The 19,889-nt window shown below is 36.5% G+C and overlaps 1 protein-coding gene and 1 pseudogene across 1 annotated transcript; one reads left to right on the top strand and one right to left on the bottom strand.

Annotated features, from left to right (window-relative positions):
- Positions 1 to 5,626: 5,626 nt before the first annotated feature.
- LOC116253150 (zinc finger BED domain-containing protein RICESLEEPER 2-like) lies at positions 5,627 to 9,588 on the bottom strand. The gene is made up of 4 exons (XM_031627927.1): positions 9,427 to 9,588; positions 7,624 to 7,725; positions 5,793 to 7,317; positions 5,627 to 5,703 (listed from the first exon to the last, which is right to left on the bottom strand). The coding sequence occupies exons 1-4, from the start codon at positions 9,586 to 9,588 to the stop codon at positions 5,627 to 5,629; spliced, it is 1,866 nt and encodes a 621-aa protein (XP_031483787.1).
- An 8,062-nt stretch (positions 9,589 to 17,650) lies between these two features.
- On the top strand, positions 17,651 to 19,473 carry LOC116253151 (galacturonosyltransferase 8-like; annotated as a pseudogene).
- Positions 19,474 to 19,889: the final 416 nt, after the last annotated feature.

Genomic DNA, 19,889 nt, shown 5'->3' on the forward strand with positions numbered 1-19,889 from the left:
TCGATTTCCTCTTCTACTTGCGGAAGAAGATGGCAATGCATTTCATGTGTTCTCGTAATTTTGATCAGAAAGCTGAGAATAGTATTATTTTGTAGGTCTCAAATTGTACAGTTTGTCCATCATCAGGGTCTGTTAACCATAGGACTAGCTTTGAAGGTTTTTTTAAAAAAAAGAGGGAAGGGTGATTATGAGAACAGTTAGGTGAAGATAGGATTAATTTGTCTATAAACGGTAAGTTATGGTTTTGTCCAGAAAAGATTGAGTGAATCACTTTGGATATGGATACCACCAAGCAGCATCCCAAGGTTTGAAACGGGAAGCAGGCGTTTCTCCCTATTTGTGCTAAAGGATTATAAGTTTGAATAGTTTTATCAATATTTAGTAGCATGTTGTAAATCCAGTACAGTTATACTTAGCATGCATATATAATAGCTAGCATTGCACTACGTGAATTTTTTCTTTTGGTAATTAACAGAACCTTTGGTTGAAGAAAATATATAGCGGATATTATACTGATAAAATTTAAAATTGCCCTTCAAACTCATTCTACAGTGTCTCATTTAGCTCATATATAGGTAATGATAAGTAACGCCAGCCTGACCACAAAAGTATAGGAAAATTGAAATCAGTTGGCTGCCAGATATTACATGATGCATGGCTAAATATTAAAATAGTCCACCACTAAATGTATCATAATGTGTCGCTCCACCATAAACTGTTGCTAGTGCCTCTGCTGCAAAGTGCGTTTAATGACGGCTAATTTTTAAATATTTTGTGATCATCCAGCAACATTCGACAACGAGCTTATTTGAATTTTTATACATGTATACACATGTATGGTGTCTGAAGTTTCTAGAAAAGCTCCAACGAGGGGGCAGTCATATGCAAATCTATGTACTTTCGTATTTCGTATGGCATTTTGACAAGTTATACAATTCTGGGATCTGGCCCCTTATGGCTCATATATATGTGCCTTCCCTGAACCGGACAAGGAACAGACCTAAATATTAAGCAAGCAGCTGACGAATCTTCTAAGAAAGCTTATTCATGCTGATAAACCATTGTGGCTCAAGGGTGTTAGTCCTAAAATGAAGCAGAGAGTGTAGCTAATGGTTGAAACAAATAACTTCTTCAATTTGAATCACATGCAATATCTCTAAATGTGGCCATTAAAGAAAAGTGCGTCTGAGAATAGAAACTATGGCTGCAAACGATGTAGAGCCCCTATATATGTCAGGGTTGACACCCTTCTACTCAACAAATTAACGCAACAGTAGGCAAGAATAACTCCCCATTACGTTTCCTCGTTACCATCAACAAAGAATCAGGAGGCAGAGCATCTCCCTCACAAACTCCAATAGATCTGTCCTTAACTACTGATATCCATTAACTGAAACTATAGAAATCAAGACTGGCAGCTTCTACCTGGTCTGCGGGCAAAGCTAAAGGTCTCCATAATTTTCTTAAACTGGGATGACACTCTTCAAATTAATGAATTGCCCACTAGTGCCGTAAATATAATCTTCCCTCGCCTCATTTTATTGATTATGGTATTCAACTCCAGTTATATTGTTCGCAGCCTTTCTGAAATTTATGCAGGACATTGTAGACTCAGGCTGAAGTCCTTAAGCTTTGATGCTCCCAGAGTTTCCAAAACCTAGTAAATGTCAGAATCGATTATTTCTAAATGTTTTCTATGGTGAAGAATATCGCCTAACGTTAGAGACATTTTCACGCGAAACAAAACTATCTGAAACCATTTGACCCGTCAGAAAACAATGAAAAACATTGCTAAATATGGTTCTATAAGATTTTAGATGTCCCAAAGAAAAGTGAGGAAAAAGAAGCACAAACTTGAGACCTGTTGGTGCTACATATGGTAATAAATTAACTCAACTAGGCATGTCAATATATCTTAATAAAATCAAATATTTGGCTGAACACTAAGAAAAAAGTCCGATATGGAAAAAAAGCTCAATATTCATTAAAATTTTACATCGAATTTGAATTTAAATAATGATATCTGATTGGATTCACATTTCAATCAGGATATATAATTATCTGATCAAATTTGGACCAGATTTAATTTTAAATTATTATCATATATCCAATGCCCTTTCATTTTGACAGTCAATTGAATTGAGTTTAAAATTCAAACTCAAATTTGGATATGAATCCAGAAATAAGATTTGGATTGTGAAACCAAATTTTAGAACTCAGATTTGAATATGACCTTTTTCATATGCATGTGTATCAACACGAATTTGAATCCAAATAGATAACATCTGAAAAAGACAATATAATTAAGGTACATCTGATTCAAATTTGATCCATTGACATCCCTGAATGCAACTATAGATCCAAGAATGTAAATGATGTTTATGTTGACACCCGTATTTCCTTGGAGCACGACCTTGGGCTGAGTGTTGAAATTACTAATTTAGACTTTTCTTGAAGAATTGATTCTTCCATTAATGTTACCATAAAGATTATCTTTATTCCACAGTTAGAAGCCATTTTAGTCTGATATGGTCCAATTCACGTGTTTCATGCATCTAAGGCGCATACATGTACAACATCCTGCAAAAAGCTTCAGGGAACAATATTAATAATTGGACCGAGACGTCTTTATTCCTTGTTCGCATAGCCGCATGGTGAACTTAGTCTGCCTTCAAAGCATGAGGAAGTGCTTCACGTTGTTTGAGTTCGAACGTATATAATCAATGAATATGTGCAAGTACTTGTGGACCATGTGGTTGAAAGTGATGAGATAGAGCCTTTTGTATGGATTCGAACTTCTTTTTCTTTTTTTTTTTGGCCTAAGTTTTAGGAATTATTGAAATATTTAATAATGAGAATCTTCGAAAACAGATCATCGCAACGGACGCAACGGATCGAATTTTTGCCCCATATCTAATGTTACTTTAATTTGCATGAGGCATCGTGAGTCCCAACTCATAATTAGTAGGAAACAACTGGTCCTCCTTGAAATATTCTTATAATGGCAAGATTAAACTGTGGTTCCCGAAAGATAGTAGTCCTAATGTGGAAGCAATGGTCGTTGTAAAGAGAAAGCATCGTTAGTTTCCCGGAGAAAATATTTAAGATCAATTAACCGAATGGAATATCAAATGACCAAATATATAAATAGCAACCACTTCGATCGTGATATATCTAGCCTTGGAATTAGAGCCAAACGGCACCCACAATAACAGCGTCAAGTGAGGTGGAGCAAGCCCCTTGGTGGGTCCCACGCACTGCTTGATGATAAATGGTTATATATTGAGATAACTAAAACGAACCAAGATAATTAAATTGAGGTTCAAAAGATTTCGAAATTTCCTAATATAAATAGGTAAGTTTACGCACAGGATTCTTTCCTAATAGACGTCGAGGACAAGTGTGAGGCATCGATCGGCAGCCATTGCAGCACTTTCCTGGCTACCCTCAAACTATGGTGCTCGGAAGGCTTAAGAAGAGGAGGATCAACCTGGGTCTTCAATTGAGGTAAATAGCTAAGAAATTGAGTTATTGAAAAAATATATAATATGAAATATAAAGGTAATTAAAAGCATGCTGATGCATTTGATAGAAACGTCATATCAAGTATAATAGCGAGTTCAGTTCTTATTGGCATATGTTATTTCTTATGAAACTCACGTAGAATGTGATTGTATTCTATTGAATATGGTGTAGTAAATTGAAAAATAAGCATGGTTGATTGAGCTACGTGTAAGCTACATGCATGTACAAGGTATATTTTTATGTATATATCTTCAATGTGATTGTTGTTTAATTAAGCTGCCTGTTTGATTCATCTGGGTTCAAGGATTTTACTTTGAAGGGCTTGTCCGGTTGGGGAAAGAATCCTGCAGAAAAAATTAGATATTAAAACATGAGAAGCCTGAATTTCTCTCAGTGATATTTCGACATAGAATAAGAAAAAGAAAAGTCAGAGTTTCGAGAAAAGCTGGAGAAAATTTAAACCAAGTTATTAAGTTGATTTTGTAGAGTCATCACCAACTCTTGGGAAGGGTCGAGAAAACGCAAGAGGCTTTGAGCCTCTCCTTTTTAAAGTCGGTGCTTTTAAAGTCACCAAGGAAAACAAAAAAATAATTAAAAAATGATGATAAGTGTAGAAATCGGTGGAAGCTTCATCCACGACTTCTTCATCTCTATAAATAGGGATATTGGGCATAGGGGTTGAGCACTGTGAGTGTGGTTGAGTCTTAGTCTATGTGCTCACTTTGTGAGCTGGTGAGGTGGGTGAAAAAATTGTGAGGTTGAGTGACCTTGGGTGCTCACTTTGTGAGTTGAGGTGTATGCTCAATTTATGAGGGAGAGTGTTAGCTCGTGTGTTCAATTCATGAACTCGAGTTAAAGTTTCAAGTGTGTGTTGCAAGTCGTTGGGTGTGTTAGCTAGGGATGTCAACGGATCGGATTCGGATCGGATATACTCTTTATCATATCCGACTTTTCGGATATACATATTTTCGGATTCGAATTCGGATTCGAATTCGGATAAAATAAAATCTTAAAAATATCCGAATCCGATTTTTAAAACCATATCCGAATCCGATCCGAATCCGACTTTTAAATCAAAATCTGGTTCCGAATCCGAATCCGACTTTAAAATCCAAAATCCGATTAAAATCCGAATCCGACTTTTTATTTCAATATCCGATTTCAATCCGAATCCGATTTTTTATTTCACTATCCGATTTCAATCCGAATCTGACTTTTTATTTCATTATCCGATTTCAATCCGAATCCGACTTTTTATTTCATTATCCGATTTCAATCCGAATCCGACTTTTTATTTCATTATCCGATTTCAATCTGAATCCAAATTTTATATTTAAAGATCTCATTCTGATATAAAGACTTTCATATTTGACATCCAAAACTAACTTTTAAATTGCTAAAAAAATTCATTCCACCACTTCTTGTTTCTCACAGCTCAAGAAAGGGCCCACAAGGCAATATCTAAAACATTATCACTACAATAGCTGCACATTCTGCCTGCTTAGCAAAATATCATGTATTTTTTTACCAAGTGCCTCCATGAACGTTAATTACCAATGTTCTTTTAAAAACAAAACAAAAAACAAAAAAATGCCCAAAGCATAAAGGGCGACGAGCCAGACTGCCTAATAAGTTTCCATTAAATATCTAGGCATCTGCAAAAAACTATACAGTCTGAAGCTTTCAATATATACACTTGAACTGTTATAACATACAAATGAAAGTAATTGGTGAGAAAGGCACAAAAACCTTAATTCTCAAAACAAAACTATGATATGAAACAAAAGTCCACCTTCTCTGATATAAATTTCTAAAAATTGTACTTTGTTGTTTGTTGATGCAACAAGAGACTAGACGAGCCATCCTTCACATCTTCAATAATAATAAAAAAAAATCATCATATAGTCCAAGCTTACAAAATTTTTCTTTCAATGCCTTCATTTGCCACAAAGGATATGACCTTTCTGTTTGGATATATTAAGGTCCTGAAGATAATGAAAACTTTAATTAAATAAACATCTTAGACTCACTTGACACATAACTCTAGGTTTTAATTGATTTAATGAAAACAAATAAATACAAAATAATATATACCTCTAATTTACGATTCAGTTTCAATGTATGCAGATGCAAATGGTGCTTCCTCTTCAGGTAAAGGTGTAGGCAAATCGGAATCATCTAACAAAAGAATAAAATAAGCAACACAAAAATATATTTAAAAACATTAATAATAAGTAAATTACCTTCAGCCTTATCTCGCAATCAACCTTGTGCACAAATCAAAGCCTCCACGGTCTTGCAACCTAATCTACTTCTGTATAAATCAAGAATACGTCCACCTGTACTAAATGTTGACTCTGATGCAACAGTTGATATAGGAAGAGCCAAAATATCACATACCATTCTAGATAACACAGGGTATTTAGGTGCATTGACTTTCCACCAAGTCAAAATGTCAATTGGATTGTTTTTTGGGTAAATGGGCTCTTCCAAATACAACTCCAAATCTGATTTTCTATGTTGGCTTTGTGATGATTCTTCAAGAAAGTCATCTAATGCACTTGTTCTAGGCTTCTTATTAGAAGAAACCTCAATCAAAGAAGTCAAAGTAGATGCTTCATTATCCTTCTCAACATCAACAATGTAACCAGTACCAGCAGAAAGTGTCTTCAATGCATAAGTAGCTTTATATTCATCATAAAGATCACAAAGATAATTCTTAATTGCAGAAACAAGTTCATATGCTTCATCTTTATAAAATTGCCTATAATAAAACTCAATTATTTTCATCTTATAATGAGGATCAAATACCACTGCAACTGCTAAAATTAAATTGCATATATCCCAATACTTGTCAAACTTTGTTTTCATCCTCATTGCCATATTTGAAAGGCAAATATCTGAACTTGAACACATTTTTTCAATTTCCAACTTTATCTCACAAAACTCTTTAAAGAAGATATTGGAAGTTGGACACTTGACTGCAGAAATGACATTAGTAGCATCATAAAATACCTTCAAACTGTTATGAATAATAGTAGCCTTCTTCCACTCATCCTTTGTCGGTCTGAAATGATAGTGACGATCAAGTTCTTCAAAACGACCAAAAGCTTCTTTATATTGTAAAGCTACATCAAGCATAAGAAATGTTGAGTTCCATCTAGTTGGAACATCAAGGCACAACTTTTTTTCACAAGTAACTTTGACATGACGCACTGCTCGATCAAAAATTTCACAGCGAGCTGGAGATGCCTTAATATATTTTATGCTTTCTCTGATCTTGTCAATCACATCACTTATTTCTTTGACACCATCTTGCACAACCAAATTAAGAATATGAGCAGCACATCTAACTTGAAAAAATTTTCCATTACAGACAAGTGCATCCTTTTCAAGAAGCCACTCTATCAATTTTGTAACCATGATATCATTTGTTGAACAATTATCTAATGTAATTGAAAATAACTTGCGATCAATATTCCATTTTAGTAAACAATCTTTGATGACTGATGCAAGTCTTTCTCCTGTATGAGGTGTTTCAACCATAACAAAGTTGAGAACTTTCTTTTTTATTTCCCAACTATTATCAATATAATGTGCAGTCAAACATAAATAACCACGTTTTTGACAAGACGAAGTCCACATGTCAGATGTAAGACTAATCCTCCCATTAGTCTTCTCCAAAATAGTACGTAATTTTGTCATTTCATCTTCATAAATATGTATGCAATCTGATCTAATAGTGTTACGTGACAATAACTTAAACTGTGGTTGTAATCCTTTAACAAATTTCTGAAATCCAGAATGACCAACTATACAAAATGGATATTCATGAAGAATAATCATGTTGGCTAAATCTTGTCGACTTTTATCTGAATCAAACTTGAAAGTACCAACAGTACATTTTTCATCCTTTTCATAAAAAACCAGACGTTGTTGACATGATTCTAAGTTAGGCCTTTTAGGACATGATTTTAAATGATTCTTCAAAAGTGAGGTGCCCATCTTACTATTGCAATCCATAGATACTTTACAGTGTTGACAAATAGCACGTTGAATACCTGATTCGTTTATTGTCCTGCTGAACTCTTTCCATACCGCTGATCTTAGTGACTTGGTTTTCGTAGATATGTCAACTTCTATATTGTTAGCAGAGACGGAACTAGAAGCATTGGCACCTGATGTTGTAGAATCCATAATCTGCATATAAAAAATAGAAAACTTTAACTAAACCATTCGAAAGCAAAAAATGGGAAGAAAAAGGAGGAGGCACAAAACGATACAGAAGTACTAGAGAAAAGCAAATGCCAAAACAACTATTTGAAACTACAAAACCATATCAACAAGTGCAGCCAACCAAAAGGAGGCACATGCATAAAAATAGAAAGTGACATGTCATATTTTGCATATTTCATAAACAGCAAGTTTTCCTTTCATAAACCCTCGGTCATATAAGTCAGTATTTAAGTTGGAAACTGAAGATGCTGCATAAGTGACTCCTGCTATGGCAGATAGGAGAAAATGTGGAACTATGGAAACTGCATATATGATTGCACTTTACTTCTAACGATGATAAAGCATCATTTAGCTCCTTGGGAATTGGGAAGTAAGTTCCATCCATTGGGATCCCACGTCATCATCCACTACCTTGCTGAGACCAAAATCAGTCACTTTTCAATTAGCTCCATCTCGCCTTTCACTAGTTTTCACTGCAAACAAGTGTGGAATTATCAAGGCATAAATGAAACGCGTCCCTATGAACACAACCTATGTGGTAAATACACGTGGTCCAAAGTCTCCGTGTGTAAGAATCCATCACCACTCCACCACACTCTGTTCAACAGATTAATAAAAAGAAAAGAAGAGAGAAAGAGAGAGAGAGGAGAAGGACCGTGGGTTGGAGAGAGGCTGAAGCAGCTTTGGCATGTGATACGCCACCATCCCCGTGGGTTTCTGCATCGCCATTTCTTTCTTCCTCCCTCTGTTTCTCTTTTCCCCTTTCATATGAGATGAAAGTGTGAATGGAAGGAAGCACGCCAGCACCAATGGTCCCCTTCTCCTCTCTCCCTTTTCTGCTGCTCCAACTCAGAGGCCCTCACTGTCGTGTATTATTAACTTTATATCTATCATCGGTCACTAAACTATTTTGAAAAGCTATGTGGTATAAATTCATTTGAGACGATATAATGCAGGCTCATAACTCATAAGCAAGTTTGCATCCATTGGGATCTAAGTTCCATCCATTGGGATCCCACATCATCATCCACTACCTTAGACCAAAATCAGTCACTTTTCAATACCGACCTCATCAAAAAGAACATTTCCAGGGTTCAAATCATAGTGAATAATCTTTTGTTGGCAGTACAGCAGAAAATTGACTACATAACGAATGACCAAAAAAGGCAGATTATGCGATGAAGATATTTTAGGGAAAAAAGGGTATCAGAGGATCACAAAAAAATTGAGGTGGAGAGGAGAGATGTAATCGGCGGGGAAAATGAAAATCATTATACTGAACGTGCGTCTTTCAAGAAAATGAGATCATATATTCATGAAAAGGAACAAAACCCACAAACCAGAAATGTCCAGCTTCTTGGCATTATTCTTTCATGTCTTCCGGAGGGTGGGGGTGGGGGAGAGGGGCGAGAGAGAGAGAGAGTGGGAACCAAATCTGATACATTATTCTGTATTAATCGTATATATGGTTTTTTTTACCAGCAATATCAACTTTTCTCAAACAGATCTCTTTACATTAGCAGGATTCAGCCAAGAGGTTAAATGAGCTAAGAAAAGCAAATGCAGGACAAGAAGACCTACGAAACAGAGATAAGACTTTCATATTTCTAGCATGACAGTCATCTCAACTTCTCAACGTTGTTGACAAGATAATAAACATGTTACTTCATCATCAGCGCCAGCGAGTGGTAGAACATCACCAGCCATGGAGTTCCAAGCAACCACATCCCTCTGCGGCATCTTCTCAGACACTTGGTATGCATTGTCCAAGCATCCACATTTGCTATACATATCAATCAGTGCAGTTACAACAAATACGTCGTTCATTTGTAATCAAATAAAACCAAAGTGCATCATCTTCCGACTTTAAACAAACATCTCGACTAGAAGAAAGAATGCCACAAGCAAACACATCAAAACCAGAGGCAAGAAAAAGCTTTAGGGGAGAGCAGCATTACCTTAGTGAGTTGGGGATGATAAGGGCGAGCACTTTCAGGACGAAAAGGTCGAGTCTCCTCCCTTTTGGTACTGCACCGATTACACTGTGGACAGCAACTTCGACCACAACCTGCGCCGCGCGTTCGCCTCCCTGCCCCTGAAAGCCAACGTTTCCCTCACCAGCTTCTACAATGCCACCGAGGGAAGGAAAGCCGACCAAGTCACCTGACTCACCTCAAACTTTTTTTGTTTTGACCCTGAACGCAGCGTGAGAGAGCGAGAGGGAGAAGAAAAGAGGAGAAGAATGGCAAGGGTTATTCTTCGAATCTTTGGTGCAGGGAGGAACGGTGCAGGGAAGGAAGAACGTCAAGAACGTCAAGCAATTCTTTTCTTTTTTTTGTTTCCTTTTCTTGTTTCCTTTTTTGTTTTTCCTTTGAGCCGTAGGAAAGAAGAAACGGCACCCACCAATCATCTTCAATAACGTTCATTTAACAACCAATAAAAACGATTGCTTTTACAAGCAAACAAAATGGGCGGGAAGCTTCATTTTCATTTTAAATTTGATCAACTTAAATTGAACTTCAAGGAAAAACTATGGTTTTTTAATTTCGTCCAACCTATAGATAGTTGAAAATTGTAATATAAGTAATTTAAAAAACTATGGTTTTTTAATTTCGTCCAACCTAAAGAAAGTTGAAAACTTGAGAACATATATTATATAAGTAATTTAATAATATGACATTCTAACTGGACTCGGGTGTAAGTCGGAGCCGCACCCATGTTCGGTGCGCACCCGACTTGATGCGACGCGGGTGCGACATTAAAATAAAAGAGTTCGGGTGACTCACTGCTAAAAAAATTTTTAAAAATTATGTTTTGGCTTCATTTTAAATTTTAAAACTATAGTTTGACTCTGACAACATAACAACTTCTAAGTATATAGTATATAAAAAAGCTATTATTTGATATATCAGATAATTTATTAAATCGAACAATTTGTTATTTTGCTACTAGTTAAAGTTTTTGTTTTCGAATTTGTGAATTATGTATTATATATCAAACACCTACGACTTTTGGATAAGAATTTATTTGATAAATAATTTTTTTATGAGTATAGCAGATTTTTTATATTAAATATATTTATTTGCGATTATGCAAGTGGAGAAGCTTTCAACTAAAATGAATATCATAATGCGTTTAAGATTTTCTATCAACTTTTTTTATTTTATGACTTTACCAGTTTAGCAGTTTGTTTGCTATCAACTTTTTTTTTCATAAGTGACATACATGCCAATAGTTTTTCTTGACACCTTTACTTTCTTAAATATATAATATAGCTATACTTGAAACCAATTTGACATAATAGTCTATTAAAATTTATAGCTTTAAAAAATGTCTTTTTCATATTTTAAAAATTCTCATTTTTTTGAATTTTTTGATTGAAGTTTTTTTTATTATTTTTAATTAAATAAATATATTATTTAAGATTTCCTGCTAAAATACACGATGAAGAAGCTTTCCTACTTTCGTTATCAAAATTGTGAACATTGAACATTAATTGGTTTATTTGAAACGAATAACATATTTTAAATTGAGTAAACTATTATTTCATGATCATCAGTTGATCACTTATTGTCAATTATTAAATCGTGACACCCATATTATTTATCATTAAAAAATATTATTTAACTTCTCTTTTTTCTCATTTTATTGAGTTAATTAAAATAATTTGTGTTACACCCGTAAAAAGAGTGTTTAATAATATAAAATAATTTATTAATCCTCTTACCTTTATTACTATAATTATTCTTTACATAAAATTTTATAATTACTCCAATGATATGTAAGATAGTTTATTAAATCGAACAATGTGTTGTTTTCTTAATAGTTAAAGGCTTTTGTTTTCAAATTTGTGAATTATGTGTTATATATGATAAGACTTTTGGACATATTATATGATTATACAAAATGATTTACTTGATTAATTGAATAAATAATTTTTAATTTCATAAATTAAAACTTTTTTATGTGTTCAAGACTTTTTTCATATTAAACATATCTATTTGTGATTAATTTTCATATTTTTAAACTACTAATTTTATTGAAATTTCCTTATAGAAGTTTTTATTATTATTATTAATAATTAAATAAATACATTATTTAAGATATCCTATTTAGTTGATGTCTTAACTATAATAGTTTGCTTGTTTACAGAAAAACGTTTAATTAAATATAATATTAATTATTATTTTATTATTTTTATATGATATAGTTTTAAATTGTTTAAGTTAAATGGTATAAATAGTTTATATCATTATATGCAACTTCATAAAAACAATCAGCTATTAATCAGATTATACCTTCATATAAAGTTTATATTATATTTACATCATAACTTTAAGTTGGTGCGCTTGGTTAGACCTTTTGGCTAACCATTCACAGGTCTCTACTTCAAAACGTGGGGTCACCAACTCAATCTTAAATTCGGATTCGGATATCATCGGATTCGGATGTTGGGGTCACCAACTCAATCTTAGATTCGGATGTCGGATATATCACGGTTCGGATTCGGATATCAAGCTGTAATTCGGATTCGGATATACTTGTTAAGATGGTTAAGTGTCCGATCGGATATTTACTTAAAACCGAATCCGAATCCGTATCCGATCGGATAAGATGGTTCAATATCCGATCGGATATTTACTTAAAACCGAATCCGAATCCGTATCCGATCGGATGTTACTTCTTAAATCCGAATCCGATCCGATTTCTCAATCGGATGTCAAATTACTAACCATATCCGATTTTTTACAAGCGATTCGGATCGGATATCCGATCCGAATCCGATCCATTGACATCCCTAGTGTTAGCTCACTGCATGAGCCGAGGTGAGTTTTCTTAAGCCCTCCTTTGTAATATCCAGTTTGATAAATAAATAGTTTACATTTTAAAGAATACTTTGTCAAAGTTATTATTGAGTATCATTTTGAACGTCGAGACTCTACTGGATTTTCTCCCAATATATTGGAGTTTGTAGCTGAGTTATATTTAGGGCCCGCATCGCGTTTTCCAACAAGTGGTATCAGAGCGAGGTTCTGTCTGAGGGCCGTTTTACTGGTGAGATTAATTGGGCCAATTATATTCTGAAATTATGGCGGCATTAGCGGTTGCATTAAATAATATTGAGAAGCTTAATAATAGCAATTATGGCTATTGGAAATCTTGCATGGAGTCTTATTTTCTAAGACAGAAATTATGGGGAATAGTATTGGGATCAGATACAAATATTCCTGTCGACGAAGAAGCTAAAAACAAATGGATGATCAAAGCAGGGAAAGCTCTATTTGCAATTAAAGTATCAATTGGAAAAGATTTATTAGAGCATATACGAGATGCTACGACTCCTAAAGAAGCATAGGATGCTTTTGCAACCCTATTTTCACGAGCTAATGACGCCCGCCTACAATTGTTGGAAAATGAGTTAGCTACATTAACTCAAGGAAACATGTCGATAGCAGAGTATTTTATGAAGGGTAAAAATATTTGTAGGGAGATATCTCAAATTGACCCTGAGTCTAAAATTAGTGAGGCCCGTATGCAGAGAATTCTTATTCGCGGACTTCGTCCAAAATTTGGCAGTTTCATAATTGGTGTTCAAGGCTAGCCAGTTCAACCAACTTTGTTGGAATTAGAGAATCTCTTGACCAATCAAGAAACGTTAGCGAAGCAAATGGTTGGGCTTTCTCTCAAAGGAAATAATGAGGAAGCGTTGTTTAGTAAGGGTCAGAGATCACGTTGGCCAACTAAGCCAGTCATTCGGTCTCCAAGTAGGAATATTGACCAAAAGAAGGAAAAAAATGTAGAAAATAAAACAAGAGAAACTACACAGCAGTGGAGACCAAAGAAGAAGTGTTTTAGATGTGGAAGATTGGGACATTTTGCTCGTGACTGCAGAGTCAAAATAAATGAAGGAAATACAGTTACGACAAGTAAGCAATATGGGGGAGCTAACGCGACTGTATAGAAAAGTTCATTTTTGTACTCAATGAAGGTTAAAGAAGATATTACACAAGAAAGATGTAATTCTGCCCATACAAAACCAGTAAAAGAAAAAGAAGAGAAGATCAATTATCAAACTGATTGGATAATTTATTCTGGATGCTCAAATCATATGACTGGTGATGAGAGCAAGTTTGTAAGTATGAAAGAATATGATGAAAATCGAATTGTTGTTACAGCTAACAACACAAAGCTCCCAGTGGCATATATTGGAGAAGCTGAGGTTGTAGCCAACTTTGGCAAAGACCGGATTTTACGAAACGTTTATCATGTTTCAGGAATGACTAAGAATCTGTTGTCTGTGCCACAACTTACAGCTTTAGGGCACTATGTTGTGTTCGGCCCAAATGATGTAAAAGTTTATAAGGATGCAGATGCTCAAGGAACTCCCATGTTTGAAGGAAAGAAAGTTGAGTCAATATATGTCTTGTCCGCAGAAACAACATATATTGACAAAGCAAAGAAGCACGACACTGCAGATATTTGGCATGACAAACTCGCTCATGTTGGATACAACAAACTTCGGGAAATGTCTAATAAGGGGCAGTTGATTGGCCTGTCCAAGTTTGAGGTACGAACTGACAAAGTATGTCCAGGATGTCAGTATGGAAAGGCGCACAGGAGGCCATACAAAGAATCAAAATATAGAGCTAAAGCGCCATTCGAGCTTGTGCATTCAGACGTATTCGGCAAAGTACCAGACCCATCAATTGGAGGTAAGTGGTATTTTATCACTTTTATTGATGATTTTTCGAGATATACTTGGGTCTATTTCATGAAAAAAAAGTCTGAAGCACTTGAAAAGTTCAAGGAGTTTCACCAGATGGTGAAAAATGAACTCGGGTATAAAATTCAGTGTCTACGCACTGATAATGGTGGCGAATATACATCTGACATGTTTATGGCATACCTGAGGTAGCATGGTATTCGAAGACAATTCACATGTGCCTATACGCCACAGCAAAATGGAGTGGCAGAACGGAAAAATCGCCACATAGCAGAAACATGTCGAAGCATGATGCATGCAAAGAACATGCCACCAAGATTTTGGGCCGATTGTGTCAGCACCGCTGTACACGTAATCAATCGACTACCAATGCCGAGATTTAATTTTAAGTCTCCATATGAAATGCTCCATAAAAAGAAGCCATCTATGAGTTATTTTAGAGTTTTTGGTTGTGTATGTTATGTTTTTATATCTGAGCAGCACAGGACTAAGTTCGACAAGAAAGCACAGAGGTATGTATTTGTCAGATTAGATCCATATCGAAAGGGATGGACATGTACTAATCCTAGCACAGGACAAGTTCATGTTTCGCGCGACGTCATCTTCGATGAAGCATCATCATGGTGGTCAGAAGAAAAGAAAGCGCTTCCAGACACTCCAGTTTTTGAGAAAGATGTTCGAAACAAAATACAATTCGAGATGAATCAAGACGAACCTGAATCGAAAGTCCTAGAAGCAAGAATACAGATAAACAAGTTCATAGCCCAAGACAAGAAGAACTTGCAGATCCATGGAGAACTGGAGTGAGTCCAATCCAACAAAAAACTGCAGAAGAAGAAAGACCATCATAATTTGAAGAGCCAGAAGAAGCACCCATAACACTAAGAAGATCAACGAGAATACCAAAACCAAATCCCAAGTATGTAGATGCAGACTGTGTCATAATGGAGGAGATCGAGCCAGCTTCTTTTGAAGAAGCAAAAGATGTTGAAAAGTGGCAATCAACAATGAAAGATGAAATGAAGACATTGGAGGATAATGAGACCCGAGAACTCGTACCAAAGGCTTGCCAGTGCAAACATTCACCAAGTTTGAAGAATGTTAAGTGTCCTGGGTCAAGAGTCGGTAATGAGGGGGAGATTGTAGAGTCATCACCGACTCTTGGGAAGGGTCGAGAAAACGCAAGAGGCTTTGAGCCTCTCCTTTTTAAAGTCGGTGCTTTTAAAGTCGGTGCTTATGTAATGATTAAAGGAAAACAAAAAAAATAATTAAAAAATGATAAGTGTATAAATCGGTGGAAGCTTCATCCATCGACTTCTTCATCCCTATAAATAGGGATATTGGGCATAGGGGTTGAGCAGTGTGAGTGTGGTTGAGTCTTAGTCTATGTGCTCACTTTGTGAGCTTGTGAGGTGTGTGAAAAAATTGTGAGGTTGAGTGACCTTGGGTGCTCACTTTGTGAGTTGGGGTGTGTGCTCAATTTATGAGCTGGAGAGTGTTAGCTCGTGTGTTCAATTCGTGAACTCAAGTTAAAGTTTAAAGTGTGTGCTGCAAGTCGTTGGGTGTGTTAGCTCACTGCGTGAGCCGAGGTGAGTTTTCTTAAGCCCTCCTTTGTAATATCCAGTTTGATAAATAAATAGTTTACATTTTAAAGAATACTTTGTCAAAGTTATTATTGAGTATCATTTTGAACGTCGAGACTCTACTGGATTTTCTCCGAATAAATTGGAGTTTGTAGCTGAGTTATATTTAGGGCCCGCATCGCGTTTTCCAACAGATTTCTCTGAAACTGAAGGAAAAGATTGGTGCATATAATTGATATCAAGAAACAAAAGCAGAGTTTCTTCAATCCTCAGCCTGCTCCCTCTCTCTCTCTCTCTGCCTCCCTCTCCCTGTGATGAAATCCCAACTTTCTTTTTCCCGTACCCATGTCTTCTTAAAGCCTTCTGCTTCTTCTGCGTCAGGCATGGTCAGCAACGTACGAGAGAGGGAGAGATCTTGGAATTTAATGAGAAACCTATCAGAGTTCAATTGAGTTGAAGAGAGACAAGAAGTACATATCCTGAATATGGAATGAGTTGGTGAGAAATTAATTAAGAAAAGACTTGAAAACGGTGAAACTTTCCTCAGAAAATCCATGAGGGGGCATAAATTGAAAGTTAGAGGTTTCTTAGCTAGAATTTCAAGTGCTGCTCAAACAGCATACTTCTTCAGAACATTAATTCAAGTTCTTGCCAAACAGCATATTTCTTTAGAACATGAAAAGACCGATTTTGAAAAATAATAATGAATAACCAGAAAAATAAATCTCAGCACTTGAAGCCATCGGAATATCCAACAAATTTTAACTGTAAAGACCAGGAAAACTGTATATATGTACTCTTTCTCTCTCTCTCTCTCTCTCTCTCTCTCTCTCTCTCTCTGTGTGTGTGTGTGTGTGTGGCTGGCTGAAGGGCGTTGAGGTACGTTGGTCTTGTTTTGGGTGTCTGACAATGGAAAGATAATCAAGGTTTAAGTTGACAGTCTTTGTGCATATCGATTTATGTATACCGACAGAAATTGAAACTTAGTATGGCAGTTCTCTAAATTTCTGCAAATATAAGTTCAATTTCATAAGAAGATTTATATTCAAGTTTATTATTGTTTATGGTTGACAGGTTGTTCAATTGTATGAGAACTAAAAGCACAAGTGTTTGCTAGTTATAAATATTTTATCGACTTGATTAAATGGCTGACAAATGTGCACGTGCAAGATAGTTTTTCAAAAGGATAACTTAGGTAACCTTCTTTTGAGTTAACGTCTTGTATAACTACAAACCCAACATAATTAATTGGCGCAAATAGTGTAGAATTCGTCCTTACATTTAATTTTGGTGCTCAAATTTTAAAAGCCTTAAGTTTGAATAATTGAATGAACAATGTTTCTTTTCCTATAATGGCATTTTCCTATAATATTCAATATTTTCTCAAAACCGACGATGTCCCTTGAGTCTCTGGATTAATTTACAACCAATGTTGAAATTCTATGTAGAAAAATGTTTGCTTTTTCATGGCATTGAATTAATCGATACGAGTTTAGGAGACAATTAACAAAGATTAATTTCTTTCAGCCATTCTTCTCTCAGGAATCAACGTCTGCTTTCTGTGCCCATGTGATAAAGGACAATGGCGGCTGTCAGTGCACATCGTCTGACAATTCCATCAGTTGGGAAGAGCAGTGGCCATGGCTTCCTACGCGCTGTACTTTTCTCTTACAGAGTCTTCAACATCACCATATTTTCTCTACTGGTCATCGTTTCCTTCTCCCTGATCTTCACCACCAACATTACGCTGCATCCTGCCAGAAGGGATGTGAATTTCCAACACCATCTTCATGATGCACATACCAGAAGGACCTTCCTGCAGGACGTCAAACCTGAGGCCCTCATGACTCGCCGGGATAAGATAATGAATGAAGTGAACGATCACATTGCTCTTGTTCACGTCGAAACTGCCCTTTCTCGCAAAATCAAGCTTGAGAACACCAAGCAAGTAAGAGTTTTTGCAGAGATCTCCAGGAACTTCTCTGAACTGCTGTCGAAACCGGCATACCGACCAAATGTTCGATTGAAGGAGGCACCATGCGTCAGTCCGAGAGGGAAATCAATGCACAGCTCAAGGGTAGTCGGCAGTTCATTACCAAAATGAAGAACTTGTTAGACAACCAGATGAAGATCCAGAAGCTCAAAGGACACCATCTTCGCCATCAACGAGCAGCTTGTCCGAGCCAAGAAGGAGAGCGCCTTCTCCAGCATGATTGCCACCAAGTCCATCCCCAAGAGCCTGCACTGCCTGGCGGCGTTGAGGTTGACGGAGGAGCGGATCGCCCACCCGAAAAGCACATGAATTCCAGCTGCCCACCTGCTGCGGAATTCGAGAACCCAAATCTCTACCACTACGCCATCATCTCCGACAACGTGTAGCTGCATCCGTCGTTGTGAATTCGGCAGTGAAAAACGCAAATGATCCGCGGAAGCATGTCTTCCATGTCGTCACTGATAAGATGAACTTGGCAGCAAATGCATGTCTAGTTCAGGATGAAGCCCTTGAACGGTGCCCATGTTGAGGTTAGAGTTTTTGAATTTATTTTACGTGACGGTGTTGCGCCAGCTCGAGTCTGCAAATCTGCAGAAGTTTTATTTTGAGAACAGACTGGAGAATGCTACCAAGGATAACATGAAGTTAAGGAACCCGAAATACCTTCCAATTTTGAACCATCTGCGGTTTTATCTGCCTGAAATGTATCCAAAACTGCACAAGATCCTCTTCCTAGACGATGATGTAGTGGTGCAGAAGGACCTGACCGAGCTGTGGAAGATTGATACGGATGGCAAGGTGAATGGCGCAGTCGAGACTTGTTGCGGATCGTTTCATAGGTATGATAAGTACATGAACTTTTCACACCCGCTGATCAAACGAAGCTTTGATCCCAAGACATGTGCATGGGCCTATGGAATGAACATCTTTGATCTTGATGCTTGGAGGAAGGAGAACTGCACAGAGGAGTATCACGACTGGCAGAATCTGACGAAACTTTATCCTCTACTCTTTCTCATCTGACACCCTGCTTATTTTTCTTCTGTGAACTTGTTTGCTTAGTATTAAGATATTAAACACAGGCCCCATATCAGTACTACTGTTCATGTATTTTCACGATGGATTGATGATGAATTACTTGCAGTAGGATTGAACACTTTGGAAGTTGGGAACATTGCCGCCCGGGTTGATCACTTTCTATTCGACGATGAAGCCGTTGAACAAGTCGGCACGTTCTTGGGCTTGGCTACAACCCCAGCATAAGCCAAGATGATATAAAGAATGCAGTTTTGCGTTTCAATGGAAATATGAAGCCATGGCTTGACATTGGCTTGAACCAATTTCGGCAACTATGGACTAAATACGTGGACTATGATAAGGAGTTCGTACGAATGTGTAATTTTGGTTTGTAAACTTGCTAATTATGAATGATCATCAGAATCCCTTTTCCCAATTGGGTACAGAAACCAGAAGGCCATGTTGGTTGCCGAAATTTTAGTATAGTACAAAGTATGTTCAGTTATCACTTCTGTAAATTAGGAGAAAGGAAACCGTGGAGATCTGAGGTTGGTGCAACTTAGCTTCCCATAAGATGACGACATATTCAGTTCATTCTCATAACATGTACCTTGTTCTTCCTCGGTGAAATTAGTTGTTTTGATGATCTCCTGCTCATGAATTTTCAACAAAATTTGCCAAGACTGAAGTTCAACTTGATTTCTAATTCATTTGGGCAATCTAACTCTGGAGGCTTTCAATGTCCCATCAAATTTTCGTTCCAATTACAAGTATTGCAGCCAAATTTGAAGCACCCTTCAATTAATAAGTT

The sequence above is a fragment of the Nymphaea colorata genome, chromosome 4, assembly GCF_008831285.2.
Source record: "Nymphaea colorata isolate Beijing-Zhang1983 chromosome 4, ASM883128v2, whole genome shotgun sequence".
Lineage (NCBI taxonomy): Eukaryota > Viridiplantae > Streptophyta > Magnoliopsida > Nymphaeales > Nymphaeaceae > Nymphaea > Nymphaea colorata.

Bases quoted from the DNA above. Each gene is read 5' to 3' on its own strand.
- LOC116253150 (XM_031627927.1), bottom strand. From the start codon at position 9,588: ATGAACGACGTATTTGTTGTAACTGCACTGATTGATATGTATAGCAAA. The intron at 7,726-9,426 runs GTAACATGTTTA...TTTTATATGCAG, and splicing joins TCGCTGGCGCTGATGATGAA to ATTATGGATTCTACAACATC. The intron at 5,704-5,792 runs GTTGATTGCGAG...TTCTTTTGTTAG, and splicing joins GGCTTTGATTTGTGCACAAG to ATGATTCCGATTTGCCTACA.